We start from the raw sequence: 24864 nt of genomic DNA, 5'->3' as shown, positions 1-24864 counted from the left end.
TTTCTGAGCTCAAGGAATTCCTTCCTTGTTCTGTGCACTCGTGGCCCAGCCCTCCTCTCCTCTCTCAAAGATGACTGACGGATGCAGACACGCGCCTGGCTGAGCCCCATCTTCACGGCTCTCTTCCCTTCCTCATTTTCTCCCCCCAGCCAGGGCGAGGGGGTTCACATCTGACCCTTGGCCTCTGCTGGCTGCCAGCCTCATTCTGGCTGGGGAACTCTCGACCTCTCGAGCTTCCCTAGGTAACGCTGCGGCCACGCCACCCTTGGAAATACCCAGTGCTTCTTGGCCTCATCAGGTCCCTCCCTCTCCCGCTGGCCCTCTTTTATGGATTCTGGAAGGTCAGTCCAGAGGTATGAAATGTGAAGAAGTCACATCCTGGAGTCCTGTCCAAGCTTGGTCTCACAGGAGAGCTATATTGAGGTGATGCAGGCACCGCTAGGCCCCGAGTCAGTCAACAGCCAGGATGATGCATAGAAGACCTCACATCTTCCCTTTCCCAAATTCCCACTAACTTGTGCCTATGCTGCCCTCTGGTGGCTAAATTCCAGCCCAGCCGGCCCTGGGTGTCTTACCTCCTCCCCCCCCCCCCCCCCTTTCCTTTGCTGCAGTCTTTTGGGAGGCAAGAGAACCCTAGAGGACTTGCTGATTTTGCCTGATTGCTTTTCAAAGACCCAAACCCTGGGGTATTCTCATTGAGAAGGAGCGCTTTCACAGGATCCAGTTGCTGTGTGCTCCCGGGCAAGTTACATAACCTCTCTGGGTGTCCTTGTGTACAGAATTCGTGGTACCGGTTTGGGGGAAGGCCTTTGCTGCAGCAGCTGAGCTGCTGCTGGGATGCCCTCATTCCCCTTCAGTGTCTGGATCTGACACGAGCTTCTGGCCGACGCACACCCTGGGTGACAGCAGGTGATGGCATAGGTACTTTGATTCCATGCCAGCCACCCAGGTGGGAGATCCAGCCCAAGGTTCCAGCTCCTGGCTTCAGCTGGGCTGTTGTACGCATCTGGGGAGTGAACCAGTGGGTGTGTAAGCTATGTGATATGTTCCTTGCCCAGTACAAGAGCTTTCAAAAGAAAACACCAGGCGGGGGGAGGGTGAAGAGTGGGTTAAGCTGCCTATATGCCAAATGGAATATTGAGTCCTGACGCCTCTCCTTCTGATCTAACCTCCTGCCAGGAAGCAAAAGATGATAGCCCAAGTGCTTGGGGCTCCTGCTATCCAAGTAGGAGTCCTGGCTTTGGTCTAGTCCAGTCCTGGCTGTCATGAGAATTTGGGAAGTGGACCAGGATGGCAGATCTGTGTTGTTCTCAAGCAGATGAAAATTAATCAACAATTAAGCAACAAAGTCCAAACTGGCTTTTCCTTCCAGCTCAGAATCATGTTTTTTTTTTTTTCCCCATCTTGCTACTCTGAATTAGGGATGCTCAGGGGGTCCCCTGAGGCATCTCTCTCACCCTCAACTTGGAGCCCCTGCCTGTTTCCCTAATCTCAGCTCTCCTCCCATGGGGTGCTGGGGAACAGGGTTGGGGTGGATGGACACAGTGAGGGTTAAGACGTTCAGGGTTCCCTGCAGCTCCTGATGCTAAGGTGGCAGGAGAGACAGCCATGTTTGGTCTCCCCACCGAGACAGCAGGTGCAGGGCTGTTTGCAAGGAGGCTAGCATTCTGGTTTCTTCGGTCAGTGGGGCATGGGAAAGGGTTTATTGCACTTGCAACAGAGTTTAAATAAGTCCAGGGGTGAGGGATGGAGGGTGTGGGAGGAGGGTAGGGTAAGGAAGGGCAGCGTCAGTGCAGCTGGCGGGCAGAACCCACACCCTGCAGGCCCACAGCCCCCCTTTCTTGGTGGGGGAACCGGGAGGGCCTGTGGCGGGCCCGGCTGAGGTTCCAGATGGGGGTTGCCATCACAGCCCTTTGCAGAGTCCAGGATAGAGAGCTGGGCCCCGGGGCCCATGCCTGCAGCCGGCTCCCATGTAGTCCTGGGTCTGCCTGGCATAGGCTATCAAGGACCAGATCAACCCCGGACTCCAGGAAGGGGCTGAATACACCAGACCCGCTTGAGTTCTGGTTCCCCTGTTTCCTCCCGCTGCCTAGTTGGCTTGCGGGATGGCATTGCTCCTCATCTGTCCTGGGCTGGTCCTGGGGCACCATCCAACCGTTAGTGTTCCTTGGCAACCCACCAGGGTGGGGAAGTCCAGAGCTGCCGACTGTTATCCCCCAGCCCCAAGGGTCCTGGCTGCGGGGGGGGGGGGTCTCCTTTTGGGTCTCTGGCAAGGCCCTGGGACAGCTGTGTGCAGGCCAGACTGGATGGGAAGTCCTGGGGGGACCACTCTGGCCCACGGATTCCGATCAGATCCCCAGCCATGGTTCTGAGCCGTTTTCTGGACTCTCTCCAGGACATAAAGGTGGCAAGGAGGCCGGGGCGTGGGTCCACAGGGAGGGCGCGTGTAAACGCGGGTCCTTCACAGTGCAGGGGGCAGGGTCCCCGCTGTGTACCCCCTGCCCCGGCTCCGGCCCTTCAAGTATGTCTCTGGGCGCGGGAGATGAGCTTCTCCCTGGCCCTCAGCACCTTCAGGAGTGCCCAGCTCCCTTCCTGGCAGTGGCCTGCAGGTGGGGGACCGGGTCTTCAGGGTTGGAGTCTGGGATCAGGCGGTCTCAGGCGTCAGAGGTGGCTGGAGGCTTGAGCTGAGCTTTCTCCATGGCGGTGCCGTATGGGAGCGAGCGCTTGAAGAATCCAAGCTGAAGGAGAAGGAAGAGCCTTCAGAGACCCCGGGACCCGGCCCTCACACCAAGAGGGTCTGCCGAGGATCCTAGTGCCCCAGTCTCCCCATCTTGTTGAAGTGCTGTTGTGGTGTAGCAAGATAAGCCTACAACTCCAGAAGCCCACACAGATATCTATTTGAATCCTAGCTGCTCCACTTCCTATCCAGCTCCCTCTCTTAATGTTCCTGGGAAAGCAGTGGAATATGGCACACAGATCCTTGCACCCCTGCACCCACATGGGAGACCAGGAAGAAGCTCCTGGCTCCCAGCTTCAGTCTGGACCAGCTCTGGCTGTTATGGCCACTTAAGGAGTGAACCGTAGGATTGAAGACCTCATTCTTTCTTTCTATCTTGGTATCTGCCTTTCAAATAAAAATAAATAATCTTAAAAAAAAAAAAAGGCCCTAGCTGAGCTGGGACTGGGAGGCGGGGTCACGCTCCAGGGTGGGGTCTGAGCGCCCAACACAGCAGCCGTGGCCCTGCGTTTTGAAGACTTGGGGACTGCAAGCGAAGTGACAGCCACGAGTGCCCTGCGCTAGCCAGGGCTGGTTATGGTTTCTTTGCATACAGAGGCCAGGCACCACTCTGGATCCAGGGAACTCTCTAAAGTGGGGACTGTGGCTCAGAGGGGTGAGGATGGGTGCAAGCAGCCCAGGCACCCGGGGCACTGAGGACCAGGGGAGGCTGACCTTGTAGAGGACATAGATGAGCAGACCCAGCAGGAGGAGGCCGAAGAGGATGGCGAGGATGATGATCCACAGGGGGACGCCCTGGTTGCCTTCCGCCTTGGTCCACTGCACGGCGGTGGCCACCTGGAGGGGGTGGGGTAGGTCACCGAGAACTCAGCAATTCTTGCTTCTCTACACTCGCCGTTGGATCTAGACCCACCGCCCACCTTTCATGTGGAGCAGATGTAACAGCATTCTGAGCTGAAAAATTGTGTACCTGGAAAAGCAGTGGATGGTGGCCCAAGGGTTTAGATCCCTGGTACCACCCATGTAGGAGACCTAGATGGACTTCCAGGCTCCTGACTTCAGTCTGGCCCAGCTCTCCCATTATTGAGACCGTTAGGAGAGGGAACCAGTGGATGGAAGATCTCTATCTCTCACTCTGCTTTGAAATCAGTGAAGTCTTTTATAATAAGGGGTTGGCATGGTGGCACAGTGGGCATCCTCTATGGGTGCTGCTGGTTTGAGTTCTGACTGCTTTGGTTTTGATCTGGCTCCCTGCTAACATGCTTATAAAAGCAGCAGTGCTCGGGTGTCTGCCACCCCTGTGGGAGAGCAGAAGCAGCTCTTGGTTCCTGACTTAGGGCTGATCCAGTCCTGGCCCCTGCAGCCATTATGGATGGAATATCCCTCTGTTCTTCAAATAACAATGTCTTTAAAAACAAGCAAGTTCCGGGCCCGATGCGATAGCGTAGTGATTAAAGTCCTCGCCTTGAACACACCCAGATCCCATATGGGTGCCGGGTCTAATCCTGGTGGCTCCACTTCCCATCCTGCTTGTGGCCTGGGAAAACAGTTGAGAATGGCCCAAAGCCTTGGGACCCTGCACCCGTGTGGGAGACCCGTAAGAAGTTCCTGGCTCCTGGCTTTGGACTGGCTCAGCTTCCAGCCGTTTTGGCCGCTTGGGACGAACCAGTGGACGGAAGATCTTCCTCTCTGTCTCTCCTCCTCTCTGTATATCTGCCTTTTGAATAAAAATAAATAAACCTTGAAACAGAAAAACAACAACAACAAAACAACAAAACAAGCACGTTCCCAAAATATGCTATATTGTCTCTTCTGGCCCTTCACACCACTACCTCTTCCCCAGAATATTCTGTCACTGAATGGTTAGCCTCACTGGTTCCTTCAGGTCTTGGCTTGAATGTTACTTCTTCCAGGAAGTCCTCCAGATCCTGCAAGACTGGGTCCAGGCGCCCTCAGGACGGGTTTTTGCGGACAGTGCTATCCTGCCACAGCCTGCCTGCAGACCCTGCTCACCACCACATCCCTGGCCACAGAGCGGATGCTCGACACGTAGTGGTGACAAGGCCCGCCCCAGGTGTAGGGGCAGGGCTGTGAGTCTGCAGCTCTGACCCCAGACCCACCTGAAGCTCCTTCCGGGGCAGCTGCTGAGGCAGGATCCGGTAGGGCATCCTCAGGGCTTGGTACACCGCTTCACACTGCAGGCTGAACGGCTGGTGCTTCTTCTGGTCGGGGGGAACAGGGGGAAGGGAGAGTAGGGGGTCAGGGATCCCCCATTGTGATCTGGGGGGGGTAGCAGCTCCCTGCAGTGTGGCTCAGGTTGGACTCCTTTCCTGAATGTGTCTTAAGGTTCTTCGGGAAAGTAAGTGTGGACTTGAATAATTGTAACTAAGCTATGTATAATCAGATGGCTGTATGTTCCACCAACAAAACAAAACAAAACAAAAACAACCCTGCTTCTGAATCATGAATGTGGGTTGACAGCCAGGACAACCACTGGCCTATCGTGTGGGCTTGGCAACTGACTGGCCTTTACAACACTTATGTCTGCTTGCCTGTGCACGGCGGATGCACCCTCATCACTCCCCACATCTGGCAGGTTCCCCGTTAGAATGGGCTGGGAAAGGGAAGCGGTGGCTCCCAATGCAGCCGCTAGGTGGCACCAGACGACACGCAGGCTGGTCTAAACCCTAGCGAGGGAGACAGCGGGAGACAGCGCAGGCCTGGGTGCCCCTCTCTCCAAAGCAGAGGGGTGAAGACTGTGGGGGAGGAGGAAGGGGAGAGGAAAGGTTCCCTCACCTGCAGGAAGGTCTTGGCCCAGACTCGGAAATGCAGCTGCAGGCTCTGGCTCTCCTGACGGTGCAGGGTCCCCAGTTCGCAGCGCAGCCGGAAGCACTCGGTATCTGGGCATTTCTGGAAAGAAGAGGCTAGAGCCTGCCATTCTGCCCTCCCGCAGCTCCAAGAGCTCACCCAGGAACCCAGGGCACGGGCCCAGGCCTCCTCCCCAGGGGGGAACTCACCAAGATCTGAGGCCCCAAGGAGGCGTGGCTCTTTGTGGGAGCTTCCCGTCTTTTCAGGTGGTGGGGGGCATCCTCGGAGTTCAGCTGGAAGAGGCAAGCGCCCCGGTTAGGCCAGCCTGCTCCCAGGCTTCCTACTATTTGACTGACACCTCTCACGTGCAAGGCTGAGCTGGGTCTTGGCACTTCCATGGGAGCAGGTGTGTAAATGAATGTTGAGGGCCCTGCTGTTGCCCCCTCACCCCCGATCTTTGCACGGCTTTGCCGAGGGTCTTCACAGCTAGGACACCCAGCTGGGCCCTGGTTTCTGAGAGATTTTTCCCAACAGGCCAGCTGAAGTTGGGTCTCTCACTTCCCACAGTGTAGGAGCTTGGCATGCAGGTCACTTTCCCATTTGTCAAGCGCTCTCCTTCCTTGATTTTTTCCATCTGCCACCCTGCGCTGGCACACAAGGCAGGTGATCATGCCCATGCCCATGTGGTCAGTGCTGTGTGGTGCACCTGGATTGCAATGTTGTGAATGAGCAGAGATGATAAAACCCGCCCTGGGGCCTCAGGGGAGAGGTCTAAGGTAGGCTTCGTGGAGGAGTGGACACTGGGCTGGGCCTGAAGAACATGTTGCAGAGAACCGAGTGAGGGGTGGGAATGAGGAAGGCGTTTAAGGAGGAGGTGGAGGTGCGGACAGCAGAGGTGCCTGCCCTCCCCTGGACTCCAAGGTGCCTGTGGGTGTTCCCTGCTTGTGGGCACTACCTCCGCTGGTCCTGGCCTGGGCCCCCATCCATCTCCACACCATCACCCGGGCCCCTCACCTGCAGGCCCTGTGTGTTGAGGGGGTAGTTGCTGGTGCAGTTGCTGAGGCCGATCACTTTGGTCATGTAGAGGAGTGGCTGACCTTCCAGAGCCTGGGGACAGCTCAGCTCCAGCATGGCCCGGCTAATGGAGCTGGGGCCCAGGTTGATGAGCTGTGGGGCAGGAGTGGGGAAGAGTGGTGTGAGAAGGAAGGGCTCGCAGCCCGCCCACCCCAGTACCCTGCAGCAGGGCCAGATCCCCTCTAGGCAGTACATTCTTCCCACCCTGGCAAGCTTTGGCTTATCACTGAAGCCGGCTGTCACTCATGCCGGCCCCACCTCCTCCTCACCTCATAGACATGGTGCACAGCCGGGCCCACGTCCCCTTCCTCCTGGGGTTGGTCTCGGGGGTGCCAGTCGCTTACTGGAAACAGAACCGCCTCAGGCTTGGAGACACTAAGGAAGGAGGTGGTTTAGATGAGGGCATAGGTGACCCCAGTGTACCCTCCTTTCCCACTCCCTCTCCCCAAAAATGCCCTGTGGTTGGGAGAACTGACCCGTTGAGGGAGACCTGTGCCTGAGCCTCCACAGACAGCCGGAAGGAGACCATGTCGCTCTGGGAGTTGTTGAGGTTCTTGCTGTGGGAGGGGTAGATTGAGAAGGCAGGGATCGTAGATGGGGAGAAATCCACCTGCCTAGGCCCTGCCCCCCGCTCACTACCTGAGGATCTGGAAGTCAAACTGGATGGTTTTCTTCGTGTCCCGGAGATGAGGGACCGTGAACCGCAGGCCGCCCCAGAGCTGCAGGACAGGGTGGGCATTGAACCCCATTCCCAGCCCCAGCCCAGGGTCCCCTGTCCCACCAGCCCCTGCCCTCCTGTCCTCCTGCTTACGTTGGCTCCTGCCTTCATGGGGTTGCCCAAGTCACACACCAGCCGGCGGCTCTGGTTCACTGCGAAGTAGTCACAGCTCAGGCTGGAGAAGTTCTGCAGGAGGCATGGGTGTGGGTCAGGCTCGGTGGTCTCCACCATATCCACTCTCGACAAGGGATATCATACCCCATCCTCTCCCTGCCCAGGAATCCTCTCTCACCCCTGGGTGTCTGACCAGTCCTGAGTACTCCGCCTCCGGAGGGGCGGTGACCCAGAGCTCTGCCTCATAGGCACCGCCTTCACCCACGTTCTGGGCGTGGAAAGTCAGGTTGAGCGCGTTCTTGTCGCCCAGGTACACGTGTTTCTGCTCGCTGGAGGGGCACATGGGGCAGGGACATCAGGGGGTGAGTCCCCAAATTGGGGCCAGGGAGTGGCTGTTTTAGCCGAGTTCAGCTCTGCAGCTGATGGCGGCTGCTGCCGACCGCCCATGCTCGGGACTTGGAGGGTTCAGCAAATGCTGGCCAACTTGCAGTCCTAGCCCTGCGGGGGTCTCCCAGCTCACCCAAACACCTCCAGCTGCAGGTCAGGCACACACACGTTGTCCTCTCCACAGTCCAGCAAGATCTGAACCTGGTGGGGGTGGCCGGGGTGGGTAGGGCATTTTTCAGATCCTGAGGGTCCCCCATGGTTGCTGGGCCGTGGGCACCCCCTCAGCCCAGAGCCCTGCCCTCTTCCCACCAGCCTCACCTTGTCCTCTATCCGGCTCTTGCTTTGGTAATGGAGGACCGGCTGGAGGCCATGGCTGTCCGCGGGGGCTTGAGGGTCCAGGGAGAAGTTGAGCGCGATGTGAATTGGGGAGAGTTTGTCTCGGAACTCCGACTCGTTCTGGGGCCAGTGGAAAAAGTTCCCAGGGTCAGCGGGCTCTGCAGGCCTGGGACCCTGGCTGCTCTGTCTCCCTCTCACGTACACCTGCTTGGTTCCTGTTGGGGCACAGTTCTGCTCATACTCAAAATGGGCCCCCTTCCTCAGCCAGAGGAGACCCTGGCCCTTCGAGTAGTCTCCCAAGGGCTGACACTGGGGCTCAGCATGTTAAACTGCAGCTTGTCACACCAGCATCCCACATCAGAGCACAGGTTTGGGTCCTGGCTGCTCCACTCCAACTCAGCTCCCTGCTAAAGCATCTAGGGAAGCAACAGAATATGGCTCAAGTGCTTGGACCCCCCGCACCCATGTGGAAGACCCGTATGGAACTCCAGGCTCCTGGCTTTGGCCTGGACTAGCCTTGGCCATCGAGGCCTTTGGGAAGTTCTCTCTCTCTCTGTCATCCTGTTTCAAATAAAGAAAATAACCCCACCTCCCTGGTGGCTTTGGGAGAGGTTCCCACCCAGCGCGGCAGGTGCCATTGGAGCCGTACCCTGAGGTAGATCTTCATCTCCCGGCACTCCTCCCGAGCCCCATTCTGGATGAGCAGGGTCTGGGTCAGGGTGACCTGCTTGGAGGCCAGGAACAGTGCTCGCCGGATTCCTCCCTTCTGCTTCTGCCAGTCCAACTGGAGCTCCACTGCGAAGCCTGTAGCCGGGGGGACACGCAAGGGGATTCCACTTGGCCCTGGAGGGGGTGTCTCCCCCGACACAGCGGCGGCACCAGGTCCCCAGCCCCTCCTCCCCTCCTGCACCCGAGGTCTCCCTCACCGATGGTGTTGGGGACGTGCTTTCCAGAAGCGTTGAGGCAGAAGCTGAGGTTGATGCTGCAGGAACATCGAGGGGAAACATGAAGACTCCAGCTGGGGCAGGTGTCCCGCTTCCATATCCACCCCTCTGCCTTCCGGCAGACTTGGCTGTCCACGACCCAGGGCAACCTCGGTCGTCCCTCCCACCCAGCTCCTGCACTCACCAAGACACTGGGTTCCCCTCCAAGCTGCAGCTGCGCTCCTCGGGGTTGAACATGGCGGGGAAGATCGTGAGGGAAGCGCTGGCAGACACGATGGGGCGGCCCCTGCCAGGCAACAGCAGGTGTGGGGTGGACAGGATCTGAGGCCTCAGCGCCAGAAGGTGGCTGCTCCATACCTCCCCACAACCCCCCAACTCATACCTGTATACCACGGCCTTGTCCACGCCAAAGGACCCCACAATCAGATCTGCAGGAAGCCAAGAGACCCCCAAATCAGGAGCCTTTCTTTCTAACCCCATTCTGGTTTCTTGTCTTAATGAAACTGAGGTCAGGGGGACAGCACCCTCTTGTGGCGTTGTCCTAGAACTGCACCCAGGAACACAGGCATATAAGGTTGTCCACCATCAGGGAGGGGCTGCTCACCAGGGTAGCCGTTGCCATCCAGGTCCCGGCCTCCTCGAAGGGCAGAGCCAAAGAAGTCCGGCGTGTGGCCAGCTGCCCACAGGGGCTGCAGAACCTGAGAAGGCTTAGTGCCCAGCCCCTCTGGGCCCCCAGGGAAGACATAAACTATTCCCTGCCGGGCCTCCCCACCAAAGGGAGCCCCAATGGCCACATCTGGAAGACACACAAGGCAAACCAGTCAGCACACCAGGAGGTCAGGGGTCCCAACCTCTCCCACCAGACCACAGAACTGCCCCTGCCCACCGCACTGCTCGTCAGTCCCCCTATCATCAAGACCCAAGCATTGGTATATTCAAGTGCCTACCTGCCTAGCTTGCCTGCCCCTCCCACTTCTGCTTCAGGCTCCTGCACTTCCCCAGTGCTCACCATTGTAGCCATCCTGGTCCAGGTCCCCCAGGGGGCTCAAGCAGCTGCCAAAGCGGCCAAACTCATGGTGGCCGGTGAGAGTCAGGGTGGGCGTGGTCTCCATGCCAGCTGGGTTCTGCAGGTAGAGGTAGACCCTGCCCACCTCTTGAGACCGCCCGTCCGCTGTCCGCTCCATGAGCAGGGGTGCGCCCACCAACAGATCATCTAGCCTGGGGCAGGGAGAGGAGGCAGACCTGGGCATTCACAGTTGCTCCCAACCCTAGTGCCGGAAGTGCATCCCAGGTCTCTGCTCCTTCCCACCCAAGTCCCAGGAGCGGAGAGGTCTGTGGTCCTGAGTCCCCAGCAAGCGGACTGAGAGAACCAGCAAGGCCACAGAGCAAAATCCTGGGAGGAAAACCCTCCTGGCCCCTCATCCCAGTCCCCTCCTGCCTCTTCCATCTCCTCACCCATCTCCATTGATGTCTGTGGCAGCCACTGCGTAGCCAAAGTAGGAGGCCATCTGGGGGGAGGACAGGGTGGCAGTGTCGGGTCAGGGCTGAGGTTCAGCTTTCCGAGGGCCAGGCTGGGAAGCTGGGAGTGTTGGGGGGAGTATCCTCACCTGTTCCCCTGAAAAGTTGTAGAGGGACTGGATGTCCGAGCCGTTAAGGATGGTGACCTAGGGACCGAGGGGACAGGCACATTGGTCTTGGGTTGTGGGACAGTCCCAGGGTTCCCATCTCCCTGGGACCTCTGGGGTGGGTCCCCGGTTCCAATCTCCGGGCCGGGTGGGTCCATCCCATGTCTGCCTTCTGGGCCTCCTGTCCATCTCTCACCTGCTACCAGCAGATTTTTCTCTCTCCTGCCCATCTCCAGCCACAAGAATAGAAGATTAACAAATAATCTTTGCTCTCTCCCTGGCACCTCAAGGAGTGCTCTGGGAGCAGTAAGACACCAGTAGCAGCACCCAGAGGCACACTGGGGCCTCACATACAACCTGTGGCACAGCGGATAGTGCCCCTGCCTGCAACGCTGGAATCTCATATGAGTGTTGGTTCCTGGCTGCTCCACTTCTGATCTAGCTCCCTGCTAATGTGTCTGGGAAAACAAAAGATGGCCCAGCTGTTTGGTTCCTGCACCCACATACAAAACCCAGAACAAGCTCTTGCCATTACCGGTACCTGGTGCAGCACGGATTGAACCAGCACATGGGAGGTCTCTGTTACTCTCTTTCAAATAAAAAATGAATCTTTGGAGCCAGCATTGTGGCATAACAGGTGAAGCTGCTGCCTGCAGTGCCAATGTCCAATATGGACACAGTTCATGTCCTGGCTGCTCTGCTTCCCATCCAGCTTCTTTGCTTATGGCCTGGGAAAGCAGTGGAGGACGGCCCAAAACCTTGGGACACTGTACCCATGTGGGAGACCTGGAAGAAACTCCTGACTTTGGATTGGCTCAGCTTCGCCCGCTGTGGCCATTTGGGGAGTAAAGATCTTTCTGTTTCTTTTCCCTGTAAATCTGATCTGCCTTTCCAATAAAAATAAATAAATCTTTGGGGCCAGCATTGTGTGACAGGTAAAGCTGCTGCCTACATTGCCAACATTCCATATGGGCATCAGCTGAAACCCCAAGTACTCCACTTCCCATCCAGCTCCTTGCTAATGTGCCTGGGGGAACAGTGGAGGATGACCCAGGGGCTTGGGTGCCCACCACCCATGTGGGGAACCAGGAAGAAGCTTGTGTTCCCTGGCTTTGATCTGGTCCAGCCCTGGCTATTGCAGCCATCGAGGGGAGCGAACAAGCGAGCAGGTGGACAGATCTCTCTAGATCTGTTTCTCCTTCCTTCTCTCTAAGTTTGCTTTTCAAATAAATAAATTAAAATTCCCCAAACCAAATCAACAAAACACAAAGCACCCATTACCCTCCCCCCTTAGCCCCAGCAGTCCTAGTTCCTGCGGTGACTGCTGGGAGGTCTCTCCCAGGACATGGGACAGCTTTCGCTTTCGTCTGCGTCCCTTTGCCCACCCCGTGGCCAGACTGCCCTCCATGGACTGAGGACAGCTGTGTCTGGCCTGGAGCCCACTGCTCGGAGCCTCAGACTCCGCCCAGGCTAGCCCTGCCCTTTTGGTCTCTGCTCAGTCTTTTGCTCTTAGCCCTGGTCCCCCCAGGAGCCTGCAAGCTTGGTCCAAGATTGGCTTCATCTCTGCCCACCCGTCACAGAACCTTCTCCCACCTAGCCCCTCTTTAGAAAGGAAATTTTCCTTTCCTGACTCTGCTGTTTCACAGTCACAATTATTCCAGAAATTATCAGAGCAGAAAGAATACTGATTTTGGAACAAGACAGACCTAGTTCTAAATATTTACCCATGGGGTCAGTGTTTATGGTGCAGTGTGTTAAGCTGCAGCCAGTGGTGTTGGTATCTCCTTATGAGCTCTGGCTGCTCCACCTCCCCTCCAGCTCCCTACTTCTGTACTTGGGAAAGCTGTGGAGGATGGCCCGAGTGCTTGAGCCTGGGATACCACTCTGTCTCTCTTTGTAACTGTCTTTCAAATGAAAAGAAATAAATCTTAAAAAAAGAAAAAAGGGGGCCTGGTGGCGTGGCCTAGCGGCTAAAGTCCTCGCCTTCAACGCCCCGGGATCCCATATGGGCGCTGGTTCTAATCCCGGCAGCTCCACTTCCCATCCAGCTCCCTGCTTGTGGCCTGGGAAAGCAGTGGAGAACAGCCCAAGGCTTTGGGACCCTGAGCCTGCGTGGGAGACCCGGAAGAGGTTTCTGGTTCCTGGCTTCGGATTGGCGCGCACCGGCCCGTTGCGGCTCACTTGGGGAGTGAATCATCGGATGGAAGATCTTCCTCTCTGTCTCTCCTCCTCTCTGTATATCTGACTTTGTAATAAAATAAATAAATCTTAAAAAAAAAAAAAAAAGGCCGACACAGTAGCCTAGTGGCTAGAATCCTTGTTTTGCGTGCCTGCCAGGATCCCATATGGGTGCTGGTTCGTATCCTGGCTGCTCCACTTCCCTTCCAGCTCCCTGCTTGTGGCCTGGGAAAATAGTCGAGCATGGCCCAAAACCTTGGGACCCTGCACCCACGTGGGAGACCCGCAAGAAGCTCCTGGCTCCTGGCTTCAGCATGGCCACGCTCAGCCATTGTGGCCACTTGGAGAGTGAACCAGCAGATGGAAGATCTTTCTCTCTGTGTCTCCTCTTTATAAGTCTGACTTTACAATAACAATCAATAAATCTTTAAGAAAAAAAAAAAGGCAGATCGTAGAAGCCATAAAGGACAGTGCCCGTTGCACTGGAGGGGACTCCTCCTTCAATTAGGATCAGGTGCATCTGTGCTAGCGGTGCCTCATGACACGGTGTGTGAGGTCCTGGTCTCCTTATCTCTCACCTGGCCTTCGTAAGGTTGCAAATGTGACACACTCTTAGGGCACTCTTATCTGTATGCTTTTTAAAGCGCTTGTCAGGTTCTAATAATAACAAGACCAGCTGCGCGCGGCTGAGCCCTTCACCCTGGTGCTTATCTCATTCCATCCCCATGAGGCTGTGTGAGCTCAGAACTATTATTACCCCATTCTACAGAGAAGACAAGGCTCCCAGAGGCGAAACAGGAAGCAGGCTACAAAGAAAGAACAGAATGTCCCCTCCATAGCAAGTGCCAGAACTCGAACCCGGGTCAGCCCGAACCTCTCACAACCCGCTGTGTGGTCCCAGTCCCAGGTCAGGGGCCGGTGGGAGGTCGGAACTTACGTAGCCATAGGTGAAGTTCCCTTTCGGCACGCCAGCAGCAAAGTCTGCAGAGAGAAGAGAGGCGGTGGGTGACTGTCTCCGTGCCCGCGTCTTCCTCCCCTTGCCACCTCCCTTAGCCCAGCCTGGCGACACACTCACCTTCGGTGTCATCCCTGCTGAATTCACCCACGGCCACGGAGTATCCTAGGGGGACAGGGCAGGGGATGTTAGCACTTCTGCTGTGGCCCAGCTCAGACTCCCTTCCTCAAACCCTTGACAGTCACCCAACAGGTGGCATGGAGGGCTCAAAGGCTGGCAGAGTGGGAGAAGGGGAGTGGGCATAGCACCTGAGCCCTCCCCTCCGCGCTGGCTCACCCAGGTAGCTGTCGTCATACATGGAGTCGGCCTGGCGCGTCTGCAGCTGGCCCTGCACCAAGTTGATGAGGTACTCGGGGTAGTAGGACTCTGCAATCTGTTCCTGAGTGGCAGACAGGATCTGGCCTGGGGAAGGGATGGGGAGGGTGTGGCTGGAAGGGCAGGTGGCAGGTGGCAGGGATGCGGGGTGCAGGGGGCCCCAGCTGCGCAGGAGATGAGCAGTCTGGTTCAACAGGAGTGTGCAGAGTGGCAGGATGGACGTGTGAGGCTGAGGAGAGGCAGAGGGGGACCAGGACGGGGAGGAAAAGTGACTCCCACTGCAATGTGGCGAGGAGGCCCCATGCCAGGCACTCCAGGATGGCAGGGAATAATTTACCTTGCCAGAAGTAGCTCCCAGGTCCTCCTATGACAACACGGCCGGTCTGCGGGTAGAAAGGAGCTGGGTCCCTGACCTCCCCAGGGATCCCCCCATCATCCACAACCCCCTTCCCTCTCAGCTCACCCCCTTACCTTGGTGAACTCGGCACTGAAACCCCCCTGGCAGTACCCCTGTCCTGCCGCCCAGCTGAAATCTGTGAGGAAGATGGTGGTGAGAAAAGAGGCCGTGGGCAGGGAGCTGGCAGAAAAGGGGCAGCGGACAGTGGACAGAGGGCTCACACTGCCTGGGGAGTTTGGGGGGAAGAGCATCTGCCAGGGCACAAGGAGATGCGGCTCCCAGAGAAAGCAGACACGCCTACCTGAGCGGCAAGGTGCATACTCCAGGATCCGGGTGAAGTTCTCTGTGGAGAGGTAGCAGGTGCCCACGGGGTCGCTGTGCGGCTCCTTCTCTGTGCGCCAGCTGTACATTGGAGCGCAAGCCTGGGAGAGCCCAGCAGGGAGCGCTTCAGGGCCGGTCAGGGAAGGTCCCTTCTCCCTCCTTCCAACACCCCAACACCCCAACACCCCCATCACACACATCCTCCCCAGCCAGCCGGCCCTCTTACCAAGATGGAGGAGCCATGGGCTCGAACCGTCGCTCCGAACCACTGCCAGGACTTGTACTCTACAGCTTCCTCTTTCTCAGCTCCAGAGACGGAGGGATCCAGGAGGCGGGGGCCTTGGGAAAGTGAGAAGGGGACTGAGCAGAGCCCTCATCACTCACTGGGCAGGGGCATGGGCACAGAGCTGCAGGCTGCTGTGCACCAGGGCATCCCCATCCTGGGCTTCAGGAGCCGTCTCCCCCTGCTCCCTCTGCCTCCTCATCCAGCTGTCCCCTTGGTGGGGGGCAATGGCTGATGCCCAAGAGTAGCCCCTCTGCTGTACTTCTCAAGCGTTGAGAGATAGAGAGGGAGAGCAGGGGCTCCCATGTGCCAGGTCTCTTTCAAATGCCTTTGTTGCTGGAACTGGGTAGGCTGAAGCTGCACATGGGTGTCAGCTCAATCTAGATCTCGTGTGTGCATGTGTGCGTGTGTGTGTATGTGCTTGATGAGTAGCGAAGGTATGGATGTGTGGGGACCCTGCTCCTCCATCCCTCATGCCTGTCTCCCAGGGTGTGTGTTAGCCTGAATCTGGAGACAGGAGCTACAGCCGGGTCTCCGGCTCACGTAATGCGATGCAGGATGCACGGTTCCTAACCAGCATCTTCAGTACTGGGCTAAGTGCACACCCAACTGCTAAAATATATATATATTTAATGGGACTTTTTATTTAAAGTGCAGTTTTTGGTTTACAGCAGAATGGAGGAGGGGTGGGCAAGTTCAGAGGATTCCCACAGGCTCTCCCCTTCGCACACACACCCAGTGTCCCCTGTCATTAAGGCTCCAGTTACCACACCACATTGGTTACAGCTGATGAGCCCACACCCACACTGCATGGTCGCCCAGGGAAGTATGCAATGCGCACGAATGCTTGCTCTCACTGCCACGGTTCCCTGATTGGCTACACCGGCAGGAACGTTTTCCATCTCTTTTTAAAACATCATTTACTTTCGTTGTATTTGAAAGTCAGAGAAAGAGAGAGAACAGAGAGATTATCCATCCACTGGCTCACTCCCCACCACAGCCAGAGCCAGGCCAGGCTGAGGTCAGGTGGCTAGAGCACCACCCTGCTCTCCCCTGTAGGTGGCAGGGACACAGCGACTGAAGCCAGGGCGTGTAGTGGGGGATGCGTCCTGCAGCTGGGACTTCCTGAGTACACGCCCTGAAACTGTGTGCAGGTGCCCTGCACCGCAATGCCACCACCTGCCTCTTCTTGATTTTTTTTCCTCTCTTCAAGGCCATTCTATTATAATCCCTCACTAGATCAGCCTTTCTCATTCCTGTGACACTCATCCAATTCTGTCTCCAATGGTCGAGAACTGGGCTAGGTGGAAGCTAAGAACCAGGAACCCCATCTAAGTCTCCCACATGAGTGGGTGCAGGGGCCCCACAACCGGGCTGTTCTTTGATGCCTCCCCAGGCACATTAGCAGGGAGCTGGTTGGGAAGTGGAGAAGCCGGGAATTGAACTGGTGACTCTGCTTGGAATGCTGGCATGGCAAACAGAGGCTTAGCCCACATTGCTACAACAAGAGGAGAGGTGGGGGGTGGGAAGGTTTTTTTTCTTTTTAAAATAAAGATCCACTCATTTTTATTGAAAAGGCAGAGCTACAGAACAAAGAGAAGGAGAGAGATCTTCATTGGTTCACTGCCCAACAGGCACACGGCCTGAGGTGGGCTGGTCCTAAGTCAGGAGCCAGGAACCTCCTCTGGATTTCCTGTGTGGGTACAGGCGCCCAAGCTGGATGGGAAGTGGAGCAGCTGGGACTGAAATCATTGTCCATAAGAAATGCCAGCACTGGGCCTAGTGCAGTAGCCTAGCAGCTAAAGTCCTCCCCTTGTACACGCTGGAATCCCATATGGGTGCCAGTTCGTATCCCGGCAGCCCTGCTTCCCAACCAGCTCCCTGCTCGTGGCCTGGGAAAGCAGTTGAGGACGGGCCAAAGCTTTGGGACCCTGCACCCGCGTGGGAGACCTGGAAGAAGTTCCAGGCTCCTGGCTTTGGATCGGCTCAGCTCAGCTCCAGCTGTTGCGGTCTCTTGGGGAGTGAATCATTGGATGGAAGATCTTCCTTTCTATCTTCTATCTCTCCTCTTCTCTGTATATATGGCTTTCTAATAAACATACAAAAATAAACCTTTAAAAATGTGACAGCACTGCAGGCAGAAGCTTGGTGTGCAATGCCATTGCACTGGCCCCTCCCCCTAAGCCTTTGAAAGATAATTTTCTGGATTTTCGTTCCTCACCTCCTTCATCTACACTCCCTGGCTTTTCACTTATCTATTTATTTTTGCTGTCCCCTGACTCTGGGCTCTATCTCGGCCTACTCCAGTTCACCTTCTGGCCCCACTGCTGGTAGCTGGGTGACCTTGCTTCCTTACACATAAAACAGCTGTTGAAAGGATTAAGTGAGTTCATGGATGCAAAGAGCTCCCCAAGCACGCCTAACTGATGCAAGGGCCCTTCAAGTGCTAGCTGATAGTGTCAGTTTCCCTTTGCCTGCCAGCCCGTGGCTGCCCGTGCAGACCGAGTTCCTCGAGGGCAGTGGCTGAGTCATTCCGGCTGCCCCGGCCCCCGGGCCTGCAGGGTTGCTAGCTGAAGTCTACCCCGTTCTTTGTGTTCCCGCTCTGGCCTCCCCTGGCTGTGGGTGATTCAGGGGAAATGAGAGCCACATGTTTCTGAATCATGCCCGCCCTCTTGGGGCTGGGCCGGACTGGGAACGTGGAGTAAGTGCCACGAGGGGAAAAAAAAAAAAAAAGAAAAGGCATTGCAATGAGCCGGAGCTTGCGGGAGCTGGTGCTGGGAGAGCGAGCACGTGGCGGCGGCGGGGGTGGGGTGGGGGTACCTGGGCGGGCCCCACTCGGGTCCCGCCCCTCCCGCGTCAACCCCGCCCCCAGGCCCTCCCCGGGCTCGCCCCGCCTACCTTTGCTGTCAAATTCGATGGGTGTGCACGGCGGCGTGGGGCTGGCAGCCCAGGGACACATGTAGACAGCACCACCCTGCAGCACTCCCGGCTGGCTGGTGTTGGCTTTGGGCGCTCCCACCAGCACACTCACCCTGTGCGGGAATAGGAGCAGGTTGGATCAGGGCAGGACCTCAGCCCTCTCTGGGCCCTGGGCTGGCTGGGGGGTGCTGGGGGAAAGAGATGCCCCTTGGGTTGTATTTATAACTCAGAAGATGCCACGGATGCCAGAGACACAGGCTGGAGCCAGGCGGTCCCCATGTGCCGCTGTCACTAACACAACCTCCCCCTCCTCCTCCCACCACAGTCTGTCCTCTCCCACCTTTGCCTGTCACCCCCACTCCCAGCCACGGTCCCTCACCCCCCCCAAGATGAGATGTGCAGGGCTCTCCTCCTCTCACTCAGCCTGGACCCTTTTGTCCCAAGCCCACACCCTTCCCTGAGCCAAGCCCCAGGCGTCCTGCTGCTAGAGCTGCCCAGCCTTGGGGCGTGTGGCAGGAAAATGTGAGTCTTGGAAATCAGGCAGCGGCAGGCATGGAGAGAGAAGCTGGAGCTCGGACAAAGCGGACTGCTCCCCAGGGTCCAGGCCTACCCTCGTCCCAGGGCCCCGTGTGGGGCTCTGTCTCAACCCCTGAGATTGCATTCAGGATGTGCTCCATGGCAGGGTAGGGGCATGGCACCACCATTCTCCCCAGACCAGCACGTGTTTGCTTCCAAGGGGGCTTCCCAGGTCTCCGGGTGGTTACAGCAAAGGTACTGAGAATCTTTTCTCTGCCCCCACCCCCTTGCCCAGGTCGTCTGCCTCCATGACCTACACACAGCTCTTGGCGCTTGGGGCCGGCTCCCCCAGGCTCTCCAGCGGCGGTGACCATTGCATCTGGTAGGCTGGGTCACTCAACCTGGCTGCTGAGCTGATGGGTGTCTCTGCGGGCAGCCAAGGTCTTGGCTCAACTCCATGAGTGCCACTGCCCTGAGCTACTATAACTGCTCGCTCCCTTGGCTTTGGTTTAGGGGTCCCTAACTTCCCTCTTGCTGTCAGAACCATCCCTGTGGCTTTTTCTGTCCCCTCTCAGCTTTCAGAACCCCAATACCCATGGTCCCTGATGTGGGGGTGGCTCCAACAGTTCCCATATAGGGACTATGAAAGACCCTACAAAAGCTGGCAGGGATGGGAGGGGCTCTTCCAAGAGGAGCAGGTACACCAAGAGGGGCTTAGGGGATGGAAACAGCTGAGAGAGCAAATGCAAGGGGTGTGAGCAGAGAAGCCTATGGAACTGGGGGAGAAGAGAAGCCAGGTGCAGGGGAACAGGATGGGGAAAGGCAGGGGGAGAGAGTTCCTGAAGTTATAGGGGGTGGGGAGGGGAGGTGCCAGCCTCTGTTATCCTGGGGACAGGAAATGTTTACAGCCTGTGGCTTCCTGTCTGTTGCCAACCTCTCACTTCTCCGTTTGTCTCCCACCCACTGAGCCCCACCCCTCTCCCTCATGCTTTAGCTTGGGGCGGGAGGGGGGAGCAGGCCGTGCCAGAGGCACAATGACCAAATCCAGAGGGTGAGGCTGCTTTGTCCAGAGCTGGGGAAACCAACCCACAGAACCTGGCGGAGAAGGCTGCTGACCTGAAGTGGGGCCACAGCAGTTGTGTTCCAGGAGGCAGGACATGGTCTGGGGGTGGGAGTGGGGGATCTGGGGTTCTGGCTCCACCCCAACTCAGAGTATTGGTGGCAGCACCCTTTCCACTTCCTTCTGGATTCCAACCAGGTGTCCTACAGTCCAGGGCTGAGGCCAAGGGCCCCTCTTCTTCTCTCAAGCTTTGACTTCACCTGCTCTTGGGTTATGACTATGCCTGGACATCACAGTCTCTCATCCCCACAACTCCAGTGTGTACAGTCCACGGTCCTTCCACCCAAGCAGGATGCCTTGGAAGCTGGCTCATCCTCATACATGTCCATTTTTGGCCCCTGTAACCCAGCAGGTCACCCCTCTTAGAGGCCCAGGAAGGTGACAAAGCAGAGTCTTGGTGCTCTTTCTCCTCATTTCAGAAAGCCCGATGGAAATCGTGTATCTGCTTGGGTCAAGTGGCCTGGGCTAATTAAAATGTCAAGTGTATCTGCTTTTTGGCTGGCATCAGACAGAGACTCACACAGAGACACTGGCCATCGTGCTGAGTACAAACTCTGGCGATGGATGTGTTTCGGTTCATAGGAAATGATAAAAGGAATTCATCAGCCCTCATTTTACAAACAGGGAAAATTCCAGGGAAGTTAATGCACTGCCCAGCATCACTCACAATACCCACCACCCACCGCCAGCCAGGAATTCTGGTTCCTAGGCCGGCCATTGCCAATCTATTGCCTTCTCTCCTGTATCTCTCCAGCCAGGCTGCTGATTAACCAAACCCCTGTTCAATACTCGGTTACTGTTTGACTTGGTTGGCCTGACAAGGTTGGGGGGCAGGGGATGGCCATGGGTCCCGCTCTTGTGGGACTGACAGCAGCACTGGCCAGGCTCAAAGAAGAGCACTGGTACCAGATCCTGCATGCATTCACAGACAAGGATGTGCCAGGCCTGCCTCTGGCTACGCAGCCCACCTCTTCTTCCTTCAAGCCCTGAGTTCTCCATTCATAAAACGATGGGGTGTCCTGAAACAGCCGCTGGAGGAATTCCATGTCAATGAGTTCTAGTTCTCAGTTTCTTTGACTTGAAGGCTCAGATTTTTGCAGATGGCTGATGAGTAGTTCAACTTGGGCTGGTTAACACGGGATTTCTGTAACAAGCAATGCAGCCATCGATGGGAAAGTGCTAGGAGAATGTGAAGGATGGTTCTATCATCACTGTCATAAGCAAGTACTAAAGCCAGTAGGATCGGGTGAAGGGGCGGAGGGAGAACCTAAACAAAGAACTAGGTGGTAGCCAGGGAGAAGAAAACCAGAAACCAGAAGGCAGCCACCCCATGAAAACTCTGCCAGACCTGATGCCCCTGTGTGGACCAGGGAGGGTCCACATAGTGTCCCATTCGGTCAGCAGAACAGCCGCTCTAAGTCAGGTGTCTGATTTTCAAGAGGAAATCAGGATCCAGGAATTCAAGTAACTTGGCTCTGGTCACAGCAAGGAGTCAGTGGTGAGATGGATAAAGCCACAGTTGGTGACACCTGCACCCCATATGGGTGGTGGTATGAGTCCGTCCAGCCATTCTACTTCTAATCCAGCAGGGTGGATGGCCCAAGTCCCTGGGCCCCTTCCACCCATGAAGGAGACCTGGAAGAAGTTCCTAGCTCCTGGCTTTCCCAGCCATTGTGGCCACTTGGGGAGTCCACCATCAGATGAAAGACATCTCCCTCTGTCTATCCCTCTCTCTCTGTAACTCTGCCTTTCGAATAAATACAAAATAAAGCTATGAAAGAATGGGTCAGTGCTCATAGCACTGCCTGAGGTCTGGCCAGGGGGGCCTCTATAATGCTTGCCCTGTCCTGTCCTGGTCTGTCCTGTCCTGTTGCTGTAGTGTCAGGTGTGACAGGTGATGCGGGAGAGGCCAAGGGCAAAGGTCCTCCCTCTCTGGCAATGGCCCTGGCCAAGGGGCTCTGTCAGCCTCCTGTGGAGACAGGTCCAGCAGTGGTGGGAGGGAGGTCCCTGGGGAGGTGGAAGGTTCTGGGCCACACTGGAAGGCAGCGTTGCCAAGAACTAGTGCAGGCTGGACTCCTGGGATCCCTGGGGTGTGGGGAGGGATCTTTTTTAAGAAGAGGGTTTAGGGACTGCAGCATCGGGCCAAGAGCCAGACAGACACCTAGGGAGCCAGGAGCTTGACAAAGTGCAGATGTCTCAGAAGAGTGTTTGAAAGAGGGCCACTCCTTGGTGGAGTGGTGGAGGGCAGAGGGGAAGGTGAAAAGCCACACACTAGGCACCCTCATCTCCAGGCCCTGCCTGCCCTCCCCCCTCCTCCATTAGAGTTGTGGTAAGGAGTCTGAGCGGACCTGGGGGTGGCCAGGCCTGACAGGGGCTCCAGGATAGGGTGACGCAATGGGGTTTGGGCAGAAGGCCAGGGGGGTGGGGTGGGGACGTTGAAAAGCCCAGCACCAACAGCTGGGGACTAAACACCCTTCTTTCTTCCCCCCTCCAACCCTAAATCCTACATACAAAGGTGCAACCTGCCTCCACTACCCCCCCCCCCCCAATTAGTTAGATGAAGCCCTCCAGAATGAAGGACAAGGACTGGAGGTCCAGCAGTTGAGTGGATCACATGTGCAAACAGGGGCTGTGTCCACGCGGAGACCCTGGGGGGTGGGGCATTACTCCAGAGAAGGGGGCACCATCAGGACAATGCCATCTGGGGTCCCTGACCCCTTCCCTGCAGACTTCCCAATCTCCCGCCTTGTTCTAAAGTTGCCTCTAACTCCTACTTGCACCCAAGCCTGTGGGCACCCGTTTTCCTGGCACCCAGGGTCCGAGTCTGTTCATCAGCTGGCTGAGTAGGGAACCGGATTCTCCTTGGAGGCTTTTGGAGGTCCTGGATCCCTGGTTCTGACGCCTGGCCAGAGACCTGGGAAGAGTCGCGGGTTTCCAAGTTTCTAACTGAAGCGCTAGCTCTCCCGGACTCAGTTCAGCTCCGGCCGGCCGACAAGCTACAGGAAATCAGCTTTTCTCTTCCTCCCAAGAGCTGGAGGAAGAGGGAACCCGCCCACCCGCTCCACGCGCTCACACGCCCCTCCCGACACGGCCGCGCACCCGCCCAGGGCCGAGCCCGCCCCCAGCCCCAGCAGCCCCCATGGCCAGGGTCCCCTGGCTCTCCCTCCAAGTTCTCAGATCCCCGCATCGGGGCGCAGGGGGTGGAGGATGAAGGGGAAAAGGCCTGGGGGGCAACCTAAGAGAAAGGAGAGGCAGTCGCCGTCCCCTTCACGGGTCTTGCCCAGTCTGAGTTGAGGGGGGAGGGGAGACCAAGGCTGGCCCCCACTTAACCTTCTGACCCCCTCGGTCTCTGAATCCCCTCCCACTTTACCCGTCCCCTAAAGCTCCAACTCCCCTCCCTCTCCGCACAATGGCCCCATGGGTCTTGAGATCTTCTAGTGCCCCCCCCCCGAACTCTTCCAAGGCCTCTGCACCCCCAACCGAAGACCCTCATCTCCTGGTCCCCGCGCTCTCCCCTCCCTTGGCCCTAGGACCCCCGATTGAGACTTCCCCAGCTCCCAGCTTTGCGACGCCTCCAGACACAGCCAGCTCTGCCTTCCGATCCCTCGCCAGCCCCTCCACGCCGGCCACGGCTCCCCCCGCCACCGCCTCGGTCCACGAGCGCGGGCCCCCAGCTCCAGCCCGGTCCTCTCCAAGCTCCGCCCTCCAACTCCGATCCCCCCCCCTGCAGACCCCAGCCGCGCCCCCCAACTCTCCGAGCCGCCCCCACCTCACTCTTCCCCGCCACGACCCCCTCCTCACTCACCCCTCCGTCCCCGGCCGGTAAAACTCCACCGAGAAGCCGAAGAAGGAGCCCAGGGGCCCAGAGAGCACCGCCGGGGCCTCCGCGTCTAAGTTGAAGCCCCCGACCCGGGGCGGCGGCAGCAGCAGCAGCAGCAGCAGCAGCGACGGCGGCGGCGGCAGCGGGGGCCGGCGCCGGGGGCCCCAGCGCAGCGGCGCGGCGTGGAGACGGGACCCTGGCGCCCGGCTCCCCATAGCGCCCGCTCTTCCCTGTCCTGGGGCCACCGACCCGGAGCCGCTTCCTAAACCTCCCAGAGGCGAATGACTCAACGCGGGGAGGAGTTTGCCAAACTCCCGGCTGGGCCCTCCCCCCGCCTGCAGAGGGGGCTGGCGGGGGGGCATTTCTGGGTTCCCGGGGACGCCGAACCCGCTCCCTGCACCCCGTCCCTGCTCGCGGCCCCCAAGGGGCTGCGAGGGTCACTAGCAACCTCCAGCCAGCCCTCGCCCAGGTCCAGAGCTGGACGCCGGGCGTCCCCACTGGGTCCGGCTGGGCGGGCTCGGGCCCTTCCCCTCCTCGGCTCCCCCTCCCCCGCCCTCCTTTCCAGATGTACAACGTAAACGCTCGGAAAAGGAGTCGGAAAAAGGGAGCGGAGAATTTCCTAATGAGGAAAGAAATCACCTCCAGAGGGCGGGAGCCTGGGGATGGTGTATGGGGGTCTTCCGCGCTCGCTCAGGATCCAGGGAGCCGGGAGACAGCGGCTGGCGGCCGGCCAGCTGGGATTCCCCTGGCCTTCCGGGGCCACCACCGGGGGGCCTGGGTGCAGGCCAGTTGGATTGGGGACTTAGGAGTTGAGGCGCACTCCCAGCCAGCCCCGATCAGGGGGAACTTGCACGGGATCCTCGGTTCCGGCTGTTTACCCCTCCCCGCCCCCGCCGCATCTGCCCTTCAACACCCAGAGAACACACCAGGACCGAAACCCCCGCGGTTTGGACAATTCTGCCCCAGCTCTCGGGCTCCTCCTTAGTGGGGTGTGGAAACTGCCTCGCATCTGGCAGCTGACGGAGAGAGCCTAGGAGTGGTAGCCTCTTCAGTATGTTCCTCAACCTCAGGGTCTGTTTCCTTGCAGAGCCCTGGGGAGTGCTGGGGTGCAGGGGGATATGGGGGGGACGAGCCTTCAGCATCCAAGGGCACGAGCTCGGGGAGCCTGTGGGACACGGGATGGAAAAAGGAGTATGCTGGTGGAAGGGGGAGGTGGAGGAAGGGACTCCGGCCAGGA

The 24864-nt window shown here is 57.9% G+C and overlaps 1 protein-coding gene across 1 annotated transcript; it reads right to left on the bottom strand.

Annotated features, from left to right (window-relative positions):
• Window positions 1–1682: 1682 nt before the first annotated feature.
• On the bottom strand, window positions 1683–24102 carry ITGA5 (integrin subunit alpha 5). Its single transcript, XM_004583143.2, has 30 exons — window positions 23613–24102; window positions 18151–18284; window positions 15196–15308; window positions 14950–15070; window positions 14723–14784; window positions 14589–14634; window positions 14213–14338; window positions 13997–14041; window positions 13859–13902; window positions 10726–10782; window positions 10574–10626; window positions 10128–10336; window positions 9723–9914; window positions 9501–9546; window positions 9303–9404; window positions 9101–9156; window positions 8824–8978; window positions 8157–8294; window positions 7972–8039; window positions 7630–7780; window positions 7431–7523; window positions 7259–7338; window positions 7096–7176; window positions 6889–6994; window positions 6560–6712; window positions 5755–5838; window positions 5534–5647; window positions 4858–4959; window positions 3452–3574; window positions 1683–2738 (listed from the first exon to the last, which is right to left on the bottom strand). Exons 1-30 carry the CDS (start codon window positions 23987–23989, stop codon window positions 2655–2657), a joined length of 3315 nt encoding a protein of 1104 aa, XP_004583200.2. The 5' UTR covers window positions 23990–24102; the 3' UTR covers window positions 1683–2654.
• Window positions 24103–24864: the final 762 nt, after the last annotated feature.

Source organism: Ochotona princeps, chromosome 15 (assembly GCF_030435755.1).
Source record: "Ochotona princeps isolate mOchPri1 chromosome 15, mOchPri1.hap1, whole genome shotgun sequence".
Lineage (NCBI taxonomy): Eukaryota > Metazoa > Chordata > Mammalia > Lagomorpha > Ochotonidae > Ochotona > Ochotona princeps.
Note: the sequence above shows the minus strand (reverse complement) of the source record. Positions and strands in the feature narration are given on the sequence as shown.

Excerpts from the sequence above, each read along its gene's own strand:
- ITGA5 (XM_004583143.2), bottom strand. The coding sequence starts at position 23,989 with ATGCCCCCCCGCCAGCCCCCTCTGCAGGCGGGGGGAGGGCCCAGCCGG. Across the intron at positions 10,337-10,573 it reads ACAGACATCAATGGAGATGG|GCTAGATGATCTGTTGGTGG; the intron begins GTGAGGAGATGG and ends TCCCTGCCCCAG. Across the intron at positions 8,979-9,100 it reads GCACGTCCCCAACACCATCG|GCTTCGCAGTGGAGCTCCAG; the intron begins GTGAGGGAGACC and ends CCCCGGCTACAG.